The following is a 15,712-nucleotide window of genomic DNA, read 5'->3' on the forward strand; positions in this document are numbered from 1 at the left end:
CATTAGTGTACAATATATAGAATAAGGAAAATGAATACTGTCATAAAATCATTAAATCTTGTCTGATCTTAAAAAAAATTGCAGGTGCACATCTTCAGATGGTGTTCAACATATGTACAAATTTTCAAACTGTTCCATGCAGTAATAAAAAATTCTATAGGGGGGGACAAAGTTGCGTCTACAGACAGACGGACAGACGGACAGACAGACAGACGGACAGACGGACAGGGTGAAACCAATATACCCCCCTAAACTTCGTTTGCGGGGATATAACTATGCAGAGGAAATTCGGTTGCAGTTTGTAAAATACTGAGGAGGCGTTGACCAAATATTTTTGTAAAAAATCATTCTTCTGTTAATGTGTTATACATAGCATATAAGAAAAATGAAATCAAATAATTGCAAACACTGTAGCATTGCTTCATTTCTGTTGCAAGCGGTGTATTTTAATGAGCTTGAGCATTTCCAACAAGGGTATGTTTGGGTACCGTTACCATGGAAACAAACATATTGACCTATTAATTTTTTTTTATATTCTGTTAGAGGAAATACAGTGCTATCCATTGAACCAAGTTTAATAATTTTTTAATTACTTTGGTGTGAGTCCCATACTCCCTTAAAAGGGAAATTGTACCTCAATGTGCTAAATTCCTCAAATTAAAAACATTCAAAAATCTAATTTGATAAATTAAGTGACTAATATTTATTTCGCGTACAAACCAGGATAATTTTCCGCTGTGATATTTTCTTAGGAATAGCAATAATTACTTTATCCCCGCAACAGAAATGTGACAGAACTATGGAAACTGTTTTAAAAATGTCGTTTTTATTTACTCGTGTCTGAAAAACTATCAAAATTGATGTAGATTTCACATTATTTATTGTATAAACAGGGGGCCCCAGACAGTAGATATATACAGAATATCATTCTTTTATTTTGTTTGTACAAGTATTTAACATACTCTAATTCATATAGAATTTCTAATGTTCAACCAAAATTTCAGCGTCAATCGTAGAATTATAAGCAAGATACTGAGCTCACAGTTCGACAAGGTTTGAGTCATATTTTGTTCACACGAAGTTTATAACATTCAGCTAAAGATTTTTAACTTGGTATTTTCTATTCAGGATTTAAAATGGAAAAAAAGAATGGCCTAAGATTTTCAGTTCTTTTATTCACTCAAGACCAGTTCACTGGTATTTGAGGTTCAAAATCAGTTTATACAAATGTACACAAACACAGTCAAGGATCACATGTACAGTAGGAGTAATAATGACGAAAAAAGGTTAAGTTTACAATACAATAAGTTGTTAATGTTGGTTTCTGGAAGAACAGACTTTGAAAATCTGACAAATTTTTTACTTTTTTAATCTTTAGTTTTTAAGATCTGTGTACAAACATATAATTGTGAGCAAATCTCTGTATCTTGCTTATAATTCGAAGCTTAACACTCAAATATGGTTAGTAAATAGAAATTGTAAACAATTAAACACAAGAAACATGCACTATAACAAATAAAGAACACAATTTATTTTTTCGAAATGAATCAGATATATACATGTATATATATCTACATATTTTCGTCAGCGGTATCAAACTCTATTTAAACTGAATTAACTCGAGAAAATGCCGAGCATCTTAACAAAACCTATTGCATTAATCTACCATTACGCAAAAGATAATGCCGAATTACCGATAGAATGAATTATTGTATTTCAGTACTTTTTTGATAAATCAGATTTTGCTTCATTTGCGCAGGTAAACAGTTAACTGCAAATTTACCGAAGTCTCTGTTTGATTTGATACGTAAAAATCACGAAATACAGACGATAGCTCCCTGCAGGTTACAAAGCATAAATAATGAAAACCAAATGAAAATCAGAACAAGCTAACACCAACGTCATGTGTGAAAACTGTCAACGCATTGAAATATTTAGCCTCAATTTACTTCACAAAATCGGCACCAATATATTTTGCATGTTTCAAAAATTTCCCTTCATACGCGAACTGTTGCACAACAAGCAAATTCATCATAGTCAGATCGACCCTTTTTCGTATAATGTCAGGGCTGCTTTAAACAAAGAACCTCGTTTTAGAAGTATGGAATATGAGTCTTGGTAAAATGGGTATGCTAACCCGGGCCGTGGCAAAATAAAAGCCGGGGCAGATCGGCAATCGTCAATTCCAAATACGCATTATTTTGCAGCAATATTTACAGCGAATACAAATATACAGGTCCATCAAATATCCTGAAATTTTTATAAGATTGGCAGATTAATAACTGCCAATCTTTTGTTTTGCCCAGGCCAAGTCTTGCCTACCCATTTTACCGGATGCCGAACCCGAAGCTATTAAACTGATTGAAACACGCCTTTCCTTTATTATTATTTTCGTAATAACTCAGATATGAAACAGTATTATCACTTAATTTTTGCAATTTATATTTTCCTTCCCATAAGGATAGTTTATGCTAAACTACGTTGAATTGGACTCAGTAGTTATTGAGAAGATTTTTTAAATGCACCCCCCTTTTTCTACAGTTTCAAGGTTTTCTCCCCTTTGAATACAGATTGGACTTTTATTTCTGCAATTTATATATTATTTCGAATACCGATACATAGTTTGATGAAATCAATTCTATTTTTAAATATTATATACACAACAAGATTCATAAGAGTTTTCTCGAAATTCTTGTCGGAAATGTGCGTAATTCAAATAGAGATTATAAACTACAACATATCGTTGATGTTAAGATAAATAATAATCGATAAAATCAACTCCTGTCAGTACTTCAGTACTTTAATTTAAAGTGTTTCTGGTACAACAAAATGTTATGTTATATTTTAGAAGAGTTGATGTAAAATATATTTTTCACCTATTTTTTTTATTGATTTGCACTTACTGGCAGTATATGACGTCAGAAGTCACTTTTTTGTCACTTATTAGCCTTGGCTAGATACATCTCTGATTAAAAATTTTGTTTGTTCAAGCATGCGCTCTATGTTTTCTAAAAGAAAAACTGCTTGAAAACAAGCTGTTTTATGCTAAAAATGCAAAAATGGCGGGAAAAGGTTGTCTTTACGATGTCTTATTTCTAAATTGTGGGCAGTTGAATCAAAATGAACATTATGTTAAAACATAACATACCTATTTGTACAAGGAAAACTAAGAATTAGAGTAAAATGACGATGTTCATTTTAAGGGGCCATTTTAGGCCCATATCATATATAGTCCTTTGGTTGAAATTTGATATGCGGTTTTAGAGAAGAAGTTCAAAATGTAAAAAGTTTACAGACGGACAGACAGACGGACAGACGGACGACGGACAAAATGTGATCAGAATAGCTCACTTGAGCTTTCAGCTCAGGTGAGCTAACAAAACATTAATACACATGCAACACACGCAAAGTATTTTCTAAAGATATTGTTACATGTATATATCAATAAGGCAGAAATTTATATCATTTTAAAATGAAATTTAAGAATAATTTTACAGCATTTTACAGCAGCTCTTAGATACAAACTATGTACACAATGCCTCAAACATTTTCATTGGCATGCCTTATACTTTTTTATGTGACAAAATAAATTAAATGAATTAAAATGCTAGTTTTAATTCCCTTTAAATGTAGCTAAATCATTATACGTATCGAAGAAGAAAATGATGTTTCTATTTCAAAAGGATTAGATAATTCATTAATCAGCTGTTAATGTTGGAGCATTTCTTTCGTTAAATTTTCACTGCAGTATGGGATCTTCATCATGATTTTACTCTGGTGAGAATCTGATAGGGTTTAGATTTATTCTTTAATGACCAATTAAAACTATTGTCATTTGTACTACGAAATCAAATGATCTCATTTGAAAAGAAAGACACATTCATATATGCAAAAATTACTAAAATAAAATTGATAAACTACTGTAAAATTACACTAGTTTTGATGCATTGTTTACATCGGTGGGTCTGTGTGACATCATAAATCCACAAAATTAGGAACGATAAGCGGGGAAGAATTTCTTCAGGTGCTGAGTTTTCACAGTTATTTCTCAGTAATGCAAAGGCAAAAAAATCTTACTTCACGTATTTTAACATTTGTTTATACCAAGCTTTATATTCATGAAAGAAAATCATAGTAATAGAAATCGTTTCATATGACATTTAAGCGTGATAAACAGATAAACTACCCATTAACTTTATATTTGGTACATAGTTCACTCATAAGTTGACCTTTTACTGGAAATTTTTTTTTAAAGAAAATCGTTATGTTGAAACATTCTCCCCCGAGACTCCTAATAACCAATCAATTATGACATCATAATGGTTATAGCATGAAAAAGACAACCTGTAATTATTTACTAGATCTTGACCTTAATACACAACTGAGTGCCTTAGGTGACCTAAAAACCATGGTGATTTGAAAAGCTTAACAATTTAGAATCATTCTGTGTTGCTCTCTGCAAAAAAAAAAAAACCCAAAAGGACTATAAAATTTTTCTTTTAAATGAGGAACAACATATGTATCTTTATTTTCCATTTCTATTCAACTGTGAAAACCTAAAAAAGAATGATAAAAAAGAAAGTAAGCTTAAAGTTTAACTTACCATAGCTTCTCTTGCAGATCTTTGAGATGCAGTAATTTCTGTAAAAGGTAGACGCATATTTGAAGCATTGCCACTTTTGGGTCCACTACATTTCTCCAAAGTTTTCTTCTCTAAAATTTAAAATCAATCAACAATTAATCTTTGTTATCTTCCTGCAAAATACGTTGAACAACAAATTGAATTAATAGGAAGCAAGAGGCCATTGGGCCTTGCTGGTGACTCGAGTATGATGAAACCCTGTATTTAAAGTAGTCATATACTTGGCACTAAATATCGTATACTGATCGATTTGAGTGCTAAATTAAAACAGCTTTTATAAAGTATCATTATTCAAAATAATTCATTTCTTTATTAATAATGATTTAATTTATTTCTATATCCTTATAATGATAGAAACTTTTATATGAAACAGTATTAAAACAAGATATCTGTGAGCCAATGCTCACTAGTGATACCCCCGCTCTGATGTGAATATGCAAAATAAGCAAAGTCGACATTTAACAGAAAGCTGGGATCCGATTGGTACAGAAATATATCCCACAATAGGGCATGCCTAAACAAATAGTGTGTTAAAATTTCAAGCATCTGCGATAAATAGCTGCTGAGAAATCTTTGACGGAAATTTGTTTGAAAATTTTGGCTAAAAATAAACAAAGTCATTATTTAACAGGAAGTTGACGTCCGATTGATACAAAAATATATTCCACAATATGGCATGCCAAAACAAATAGTGTGTTAAAATTTCAAGCATCTCGGATAAATAGCTGCTGAGAAATTTTTGACAAAAATTTGTTTGAAAATGTTGGCTAAAAATAAACAAAGTTGTCATTTAACAGGAAGTTGACGTCCGATTGATACAAAAATATATCCCACGATATGGAATGCCAATACAAATACTGTGTAGAAATTTTAAGCATCTGCGATAAACAGTTGCTGAGAATTTTTTTGACAAAAATTTGTTTGAAAATGTGGCTAAAAATAAACAAAATCGTCATTTAACAGGAAGTTGACGTCTGATTGGTACAAAAATATATCCCACAATATGGCATGCCTATACAAATATTGTGTAAAATTTTCAAGCATCTATGATAAATAGTTGCTGAGAAATCTTTGACGAAAATTTGTTAGAAAATTTTGGTTAAAAAATAAGCAAAGTCGTCATTTAACAGGAAGTTGACATCCGATTGGTACAAAAATACATCCCACGATATGGCATGCCTTAACAAACACTGTGTAATAATTTCATGCATCTGCGATAAATAGTTGCTGAGATAAATTCGACAGAAATTTTTGTTACGGACGGACAGACAGACACACAAGGGTAAAACAGTATACCCCCTCACCTTCGGAGCGGGGGTATAATAACCAACAAACCAATGCCCATTTTACAGATTATCAATTTTCCCTAAACACATGCTCCATCCACACCATGGCTCAGATAATGGCCCCTTTAGGACAAATGAATTCAGTCATACTTGTCTTTGATGTTTTTATTATATTAAGAATTTGTCATTGACAAACAAACAATTTGCATTGTGAGTTAATAGAATACTTATAAAACATATATTTAGTTAGGCCTAAAAAAAAAAATGTGTGTTTAGGGTAACTCGCCCTAGCCTACAAAAATGCCCTTATCCTACCATTTTTAGATGTCTGTTTTTATCCGATTGTGAATTTTATATTACATGTATTTCTATTAAAATTCATCTGTTTTTAAATATGACACAAACAAACATTCTTAGGATTCATGCAGAAAAAAATATGATAAAATTAAAAAAAATCCCCACCTACGTAACCTAATTTTTCCATCAGTGTTACCCTAAACACACAATTTTTTTTATAGGCCTTATGAAATAAAGACAAAAAACATCCATCTGGTTGTATTATATAAATATATTTTAAAATAATTACTTACTATTTAGAATTTTGCTTTGACCTTGACCTATAACTTAGAAATTTTCAAGCTTCTGATTCTAATTCAATCGTATTACCCCTTACATACTGGCATTTTTATTCCATATGAGCAAGATTTACAATGTAGCAAATGGGAAATGATCTACGAATTTGTTTGAGATTAATCAGTCCAAAACTAGCGCAATCTGAATTTTTTCAGACCGGGAGCTACAGACCTGCAGCTAGGTCACTGCATGCCATTAACCAAAAAGCTCTGTTTAAGTAAAGAATAAGCCAAATAGTGCTAAGTGGAGAGTATTTATATGCTCTTAAAAAAGAAAAAAAATTGTGATTCGATATGACCTTGGCACTTGACCTACAAACATTATTTTTGGTCACTGCATACCTTTTAATCAAAGGCACCATGTGAGTTAAGCATGAGCCAGACTGGAGCAAAGGATGAAAAGATATGCTCCAGACAAGGATTTTTCATATAATTCTGCTATGATCTTCACATTTGACCTTGAAAATGGTCATTACAAACCCTTTACTCAGAAGCTCTGTTTATGTGCAGTATGAGCCTTGTATCAACCTCTAATGATAAAAAGCCACTTAATGATACAAATATCATTAAGCGTTGCAATTGCAACCCCTAATGCTATAAATTCTTGCATTGACAGTTGACAACATCAACCACGAATGATATATTGCCGCCTAATGATACAATTTTATCCTTAAGTGTCGCCAATGCAAAGCAGACCTAACGGTAGGGTTGGAAATAAGAGCCCGCCCGAGACGTTCTGTTTCCTAGGCGGGCGAGGACGAAACTTCAAAAGACAGCCCGGCGGTCGGCTACTTTTAATAACCATTTCCTAGTTTAAAACCGACAATTTCTATTTTTAAGTTATTTACCTCATTCACAACATAAAAAGTACAGACAGTGCCGGTTGTTAGGTTTCGTTGAGAATTAGGTAAGCTCTACAAGTTTTAATCTATTCGCTCATTGGTCTGAATGATTGTTATAGCCAACCAGTGTTCGCAATACAATTTTGTTCGGCACTATTGCAATAGAAGCAACATGTTAGATGATGCGCAAGTTTTTGAGTTTGTCGATTCCCAAAAAGCGTTCCTTGATAATGACACTAAGGGAAAAAAAGTAAACAACCAAAACAAATGTACAGTTCCGGGATGGAAAGTAGAATTTGAATGACTGATAAGTTATGAAACACATGGGAAGCTCTATTGTAAACAATAGTCGAGTGTGGATAGGTTGTACACCACTATTATTTTTTACGATATATTCTGACCAAAATTACGCATATTTAGATGTGGGTAGTTGATTTTAAACAATCTTCTGGCGAAATCTCCCTTTACAACTTTTAAAACAATAATTCATAAACGATTTATTAGCAAATAAACACAAAGACACAAGAGTTTACTCGGAGACATCGAAGTTACTCGTGCTTGAAAATCAAGTACAAGCATTTTCATCCCCTGTGCAAGTAATTGGCGTAAGAAAATCAAGTTACCTCGTATTTTTACAAAGCGGAAAAATTATGCGTTTTAACCGTTTTTATCTCATTGAAAATAGAGGCCTGTCACTGGCGGAAAACCCCTCAAAACAAACGAGAAATCTGGAATTATTTTGCTTTGACCATATTTTGAACCTACAGAAAAATAGTATTGTGAGACCAAACCACAATTAGCAGTTAAAAGGAGTGATTCTCACTGAATAAATAAATTTTTATCACATTTATTTACAGTTGTTTTAATTCAATCCCTTTCAATATTTGATATCATATTGTCAATCTTTGAAATTGTTTAGAAAGTTCATAATAATAAGCATTCTTTGGGTTATGTTTAAATATGGTTTCAAAATATTTGTAAAAGTTAAAGATTTTGAGGGGCCTGTGTTACAGATGTAAATATTAAGCTTTATGTATAGTTCATTCATAATAATGAACATTTTTATCAGGACTGGCAGATTTTGGGCAGGGCTGGTAACTTTTTAAAGGTGCCAGCCCTGTGGCTGGCTGCTATTTGGGTGAATTACCAACCCTGCTCCTAACGCTTAATGAAACAAGCAAAAAAGTACAAGGTCAACCTCTATTGATAAAAACATTTTTATCATTAAGCGTTGCAATCGCACTCTTAATGATATAATAATATATCTAAATGTAGAATACGAATTTGCAATGGACGTCTGACTTGTTGTGAATATCTTTAATGTCTATGGTGGTTATAATGTAATATAAGTAAACGTAATCAACACCTATAGAACTCAATGAAAATCGCATTTTTTTAATCATTTATAAAACTTATCCTCACCTTAGTATAATGCATTATGATGATACTATACATGACTACATCTTCGTGTATATGCGTCCTCTTTTGATTTAAGGAGGCCGATTTGGGTTTTTTTGCGGAAAAACTACAATAGCATAACTCTTTATTTTTAAACCATATGTAATTTAAACCAACTCTAGTTTATTTGTGAAGGTTCATGAAAATCGACCGTCTGGTTCTTTTTAGGGACCATCTCAAAATAGAGGTACATTTACTATAGGAATATATAGGAAACCGTCATTTTCCACACATCAAAGCTGTTTAAAAAAATACTACAACAGCTTTTTTTCTCAAATTGTTATATGTGATTAGTAATATCATTTCTTACCTTATCTGTAAAAACACAAAATTCTACCGTCTGGTTTTTAGTGGGGACCATCTCCAAATATTAAAATGCACCAAATTTTGCTCTATATTTGGATCATCACATATGATGATTGGTATAATGGATTCATTCCAAAAATTAGGAAAATGTCCTCGAGGACTGTATATAAAATTTCAACAGCGTACAATTTTTACTTTTTCTTTTATGTTATTTCTTATAACGTACTCCTACAAAGCTTCATTTTATCATAATGTCATAAAAGCGCAATGGCAATGCCCCCCTACCGCACAACGTAAAAATCGTCTTAAAAATAAAAAAATCCTTTAAAAATCTAAATATTTTTATCCGTATTTTGTTTATTGTGTTCGATTTTATAAATGATATCGAAAAAAATTCACAAGAAGTATAAATCAACTGTATTATATTAGAATGCGCAAACATGCGCAATGCAAACTAAAGTCGGCCTCCTTAAACTAAAATCTTTAGTAAAGAGATATTCAACATTACATTCTATTAAAACAATGATACATGAATGTAATTAAAATGCGTTAGTCTGATCAAAATATTAATATTGAAAAATATTTGCACAGTAATTCCCTAAAACAATAATTTAAGCAGTAGAACATCTTTACGTAGAGATAGGTTAAAGCATTCTTTTTTACCTAATGGACCTAGGTTTTCAAAAAATTCCATTTTTTATCCCTAAAAGAATGATTAGAGACGTAATTATTTTATACCCCTTAAATGATAGCATCAGTGATAAATTCAAACCCAATATGTATGTTTTAAACCTCTTAATCTAAAAATGCTGGGAAAAATCTATGCTATGAAATAACAAATTTGCTTTGATTTCCAAAATTACAGTAGAAATGAGTGTCATATTCAGAAGCAAAAATATTTTCCCTAAGCCCTTTAATTTGAAATAAATTATAACAACAGACTTATAATAAATGTTTAAATTATATTAGTCTGACAAAGTTAGTTGGCATTCAATAAGGTCAACTCATGGCTAAAAAAAATTATCTAAAAATTAAAATTTTTGTATTAGTTAGATATTCATTTGTATACATTTTTAATTATATTGCGACCAGAAAGCACTGGATCTTGACAGTCATCATAAAACATTTATCTAATAATATTGTAGCATGCAAATACTGGTTACTGACATTCACCTTTAAACATTTGTAAAAAAAATTATTGATTACAATGCTTTAGAAAAGATTGCTAGTGATAAACTAAAATCTGAGTGTCAGTTGTAGAGTTATAAGCGAATTACAAAGCTCACAATTCTTTACTTGTAAACAAGGCGAATGCTATGTTTTATTTTACATTGGTTTTCAAAGCTGATTTCTCTCTCTCTCTCTCTCTCTCTCTCTCTCTCTCTCTCTCTCTCTCTCTCTCTCTCATAATTCGCTTTAAGCATAAATAATTTGTTGATAGCGAATATTAAGTGTCATTTTGATAAAAGGAGCACACTCTACATGCCTCAAGACCCCTGCAGAATAATGACCCCTTACAGATTTAAGTTTTTCAGTATAATCTTTTTATTATTTGTGAAATAGTCTTTGCAATATTGTTATCTTTACTGCAGTTTACAGAAAGTACCGGAGAGAAGGTGGTATATCTTAGAAAAAAAATCCTTCTTATAACAAGACACTGACGTATTGTATCGGGTACCAGTGAGGTTGTAATCTTAACGAGTTACATTTACATGTATCTCATTATTACGAGAGACAACACATTAGAATTATTTCGAGATACAAGACACTAAAAAACAAAATTGATTCATGGCCGATGAAAGAATAGACTCGATATTGTTCATGAATTATACTTGCATTGACGATTTTCCCCTACTACAATTTATTTGATAATAAAGTGCATCACCCAAAATAAATGATGAAACCAAAATTATGAAAAGTTTACTCCATTGTTAGGCATTATAACCATGCTGAAGTTAGCAGCCACTAACAGCAGCCATGAAGCCAGTAGAAGCTAACGGCCAATAAGGAAAATCATGAAAGTACTGAGAGTACTCGATCAGAAGATATATAATACTTGATCATCGGCATACTTTCATTAATATCAAGATGATCATCAATAATTTGTAGGAGCATTGTGACAACTTCGGAGGCAGTAAAGATCGCCTGGATGAGAAATATAAATGCGTCTTGTGATCAAAACCAAGGGAGATATAAACCCCTCGAAACCACCTGGTGGTATCCATTCAGCCCAAATTTAAGACCTCAAGGTATCACACCGGTTATCGACCAATCACAATAAACATATCACACCGGCAATCGACCAATCAAAATGAACTTAGTCAATTGTAGTTCCATATATACTTCAGAATTAATAATATTTTCCTTGACTTGTAGTTCCATATATACTTCAGAATTATTAATATTTTCCTTGACTTCATTTTTTCATTTTCCTTTACTCAGTTTTAAAATTTTTTATACCACTAAGAAGGATATTTCATGTATTTTGTTAGGTGAGATCTATTTTCACAGGGATTACTCCTATCAGGGCACATGCAGCAGCTTCCTGAGGAGTGTGCAGTCTGTTTACATACAAACAGAAAACACGTGGTTTTGAGGGTAGACCTGTTTGGAGCTAGATAATTTGAGAAAATGCCTTATTCCTTGCCCTTTTTGTGGTGTTGCTGATGAGATGGGTAACAAATAACATTTCCTCCAATTATTTTGTCATGAGAAATACAAACTGATTTTTAAGAATTTTTTTCCCTCTAAAGTGCTATATAGTGAAAACAATTACCAGTGTGATACCTGAAAATAATAGCCCTATAGATCTCCTGCACTGTCCTGTAATTCGTTTGATGTACACTTTTAAGAAAAGGGAGATAACGGCCGACCATTCAGCACAATATTGTTGTGAAAAGATTAAAAAAAATGGCAAAGTTCAAATGACCTATTAAATGGACACATTTAGATTGGCAAATTTGCCGATGCAATTGTAAATTCGCGATTAAAAAACTTATAAAAGTTTAGCAAGCTTTGCATAAATTTTGTTGACTAAAAATCGATTTTAATAATAAAGGTATATAAAATTTTGTATAGACTTACTTATGTAAAGCCAAGTACAGTTCAGCCGTTTAATACACAAGTGCAGCATCAATTGCCGCCATATGTTGACGGGAGAAGAGACATAACTGTTAACAATCAATTTGTGGAAATCAAAGTGTGTTCGTGTGTGTTTGCTACAGATATGAAAAACTATATAGATCGATTTCTTTAAAAATTTGGTGTTTATGACTTCAATATCAGCTGAACAGAGTGAAAATTCAAATATTTACATCTACCAAGCATAATTCCCTCTATTTCTTACGGAAACTTAAAGTTAATTCATAGCTCTATAGAAACAGCCAGAATGAAATCTACACGCCCTATTTATGGATTGGTCGAAATCTACAGCGGCTGAAAGTGACAGGACTGAAATTGACACGCCCTGTTTATCGATTGGTCTGATCCTACAGCGACCTTAGTAAAATCCGCGACTGCATGAAATAATCATGACGATGCCAGACTCAAAGTCTCACAGGAGACGATTCGGCTGTTTCTTTTAGCTAACGTACTTTTGTACATTAACAGTAGTTTAGTGAATTTTCCTAACTTTTCATAATCAGTTTATTAATTAGTTAAAGAAAAATGTTAATATAAACAATAAAATGCTTTCTTTGATGATTCATGCGGGTTATGAAGGTAGCAATCATTGCAGGAAAAATTAACATAACCTGCGTTAGCGGGTTATGTATTTTTCCTGCAATGTCGCTACCTTCATATCCCTAATCAATCACCAATGAAAGCATTTTATTGTTTAAGTAATTCAAAGTCAGATATCTTGGTTATGGTGTAACCCATTTCTATTCTTGTTTACAGTGGGGGTCATTTCTCTTCATGTTTAACATCAAGAAAAATAACCCCTGTTTTTTTTTTCTTCTTCAGAAAAATCCAATTATTCTACATCAAAAGGGGGGGGGGGGGGGGGGGGGGGGGGGAGTCATAATTCTACGGGGGTCATTATTCTTCTTTACACCTGCATTATTGGCTGCAGAATATATATTTATACAGTAAAAAGATATTGTAAGAAAAACTTTAAAGTAAAGTCTTCACAAAAGATCTTTCTTGAATTCATACCATGTGTATTTAAGGTCTTCCGTTTCCAACAGAAGACCTTTCTATTATTGTGCGGGTTAAGATTTTTCTAATTTTTCATTTTTTTTGTTTCCTAGACGCGAACTTTGAGGCTTCATATCTTGCTCATTTCTGAACGGTTTTTGCTCAAATTTCAGGGCTAATGTACTTTACAAAACACTATCTTAAGCAATTCATAAAATGTAGAATTCCCTTTCCGTTAAAGAATTATTCCCCTTTTAATTTTTTTTAGGGCCTTTTGTTTCCAGACAAAGGCTCCGAGACTATGATAGCAGGGAATGTGAATCCAACGAATTTGAATAACAGACACATTGTAGTTGTGCACATCTGTTTTTGTTTTTAGATTACGTTTTTTTATTTAGGAGAGGGTAGGGGGTCAAAAAACAGGATTAAAAAAAGTGCAAAAATTTAGACATGTTTTCCTTTATATCTTTTAAACGAAAAATATTTTGTTAAGACATGTATAATTAAAGTTGTGCAAAATATCAAGGGCTTTCATTTGACACCAATAAAAAAGGGCTGGCCCCTTAAATTAAGGGCCACTGGCCCCTAAAAGTGTTTGCTTAATAACTCAAAACCGGTTAGGATTTCGATATGGCTGTCGCTGGAAAAGTTGTTTGTTGGGATCTCATAAAGGTCGTTACAATGTTATTTTGTATGAGATTTGTGTAATATGAGTGTAAAAAGCTTTACATGTTAACATGTAAATGTTTTCATTTGACAAGTTAACGAAACTCTTTGCGCGTACAACGTTAACTGGCATAAAGTTACCACAGAAAGTATGCTGGTTTATACAAACGGCATCATTTCATATATAAGAAATTTTTTTTAGAATACATGCTTTTTTTAGGAGTTTAAGTCATTGCTGTTAAGTTCTTATAATGCACAATCCTTAAAAACGGGATTTGGAAAACAAATCATTGTTTTTCTTTTCTAGTAAACCACAAAATATGGAATTAAAAAAATCTATGCATTACATTTTAGTTATTAACTCCATGCATTTAAAATCTACCTTGAATCAGAGCTGTGTGTGTGTACCATTACGTAAGCTCTCCCTCGTCCGCGGCCGAGAAAATCGGTCACCATAGTCGCAGCTGGACTACCTAGCGGTCAGCGGTTATCTAATACACGAGAGTTGCGTCTCTCATATATGAGTTTATTTATCCGCAAACTCAAGAATTGTTTTCGTTTTGATTACACATATTTTTTTATGGATTAAACGATTGGGTGTCAATTAAGAAATCGTTCAGTTAATTAATAAAAGCAAATTGAATGTCATTCTCAATCTAAAGCAATAATAGACATAGATCAATTATGGGTTTTAAGTTTAAAATAAATAACTTCTATTTGATAGAGTAAGGTCATTATACGGCAATCTTTTCAAAGCTTCCTGGGTTCTGAGCTGTGTGGGTCTGTGCGTTGTACCTTTACGTAATCTATCGTTCGCCCACGGCCGAGGAGATCAGCCACGGCTGCACTACTTAGCGGTTATTTAATACACAAGATTCGCACACCGAGACGCACACTTACATGCATATGAACGTGTTTGAGTTAATATTGCCGTAAATACAAAAACTGTTTTAATTTTATGTTATAAAAGTGTGTCCATTCTGTATTTATTTAATTAAATTTGAGTGTAAATGAATATTAATGAACGATATTACTCCAAATCGGAAACATCGTCAGACATAAATTAATGGTTGGATTGTTTATGTAAAATATTTTATAAACTGTACAAATAATGTTTTAAATCAACAACAACAACAACTCCTAAATATTAAACATTTAAATGATGATCACCCATCGCACATGGCTGAGGAGATCCGGCGCGAGTGGACAAGTGATCCGCGGTCGGTTCGTGATCTTCTACATGTACCTTATCACGCGCTCATGTTTCATATTTTGCACGGACACAACTATATTTTATTATGTTTTCAACTATTATATTGGTTTTAGATGAAAAGATAAATTTATTTTACTTGTATAGTTGATTAAGCATTGATGTATACGATAGCGTACAAGGTAGTTTAAAAATCAAATCAAATTGTAATCAAAGTTCCATGTTTGCAGTAGGTGCAAGCACGATAAAAGAATGTCCTGAGTTGAGGCATTCGATGATTATTTAAAAGAATATTCACATGAGTTTTAAACAACTTTAGATTAGATTCTATCGGTCACATATTAATCACTTCTGTAGTTTTTCTACATGTTCGTTTCATTGTGGAAGCGAACTCATTGCTGCCCCCCCCCCACTCCCGCCCCGCTGACAGGAGCTCGAGCTGTATTTTTTTTTTAATTGGCTTCTTCTTATGTGTAACATTTTGTTTCACTTTCCCACCCGTTTGTTTATTCGGTCAGTCTGTGTTAATTCAA

The 15,712-nt window shown here is 32.5% G+C and overlaps 1 protein-coding gene across 1 annotated transcript in view; it reads right to left on the reverse strand.

The window, feature by feature from the left end:
* The window catches only part of LOC128185225 (uncharacterized), a 160,679-nt gene that overhangs the window by 77,472 nt on the left and 67,495 nt on the right, over window positions 1-15,712 (reverse strand). Inside the window, exon 7 of the mRNA XM_052854876.1 lies at window positions 4,604-4,713. Coding sequence (XP_052710836.1) covers window positions 4,604-4,713 — 110 coding nt within the window. The remainder of the gene's footprint in view (window positions 1-4,603; window positions 4,714-15,712) is intronic.

Source organism: Crassostrea angulata, chromosome 5 (assembly GCF_025612915.1).
Source record: "Crassostrea angulata isolate pt1a10 chromosome 5, ASM2561291v2, whole genome shotgun sequence".
NCBI lineage: Eukaryota > Metazoa > Mollusca > Bivalvia > Ostreida > Ostreidae > Magallana > Magallana angulata.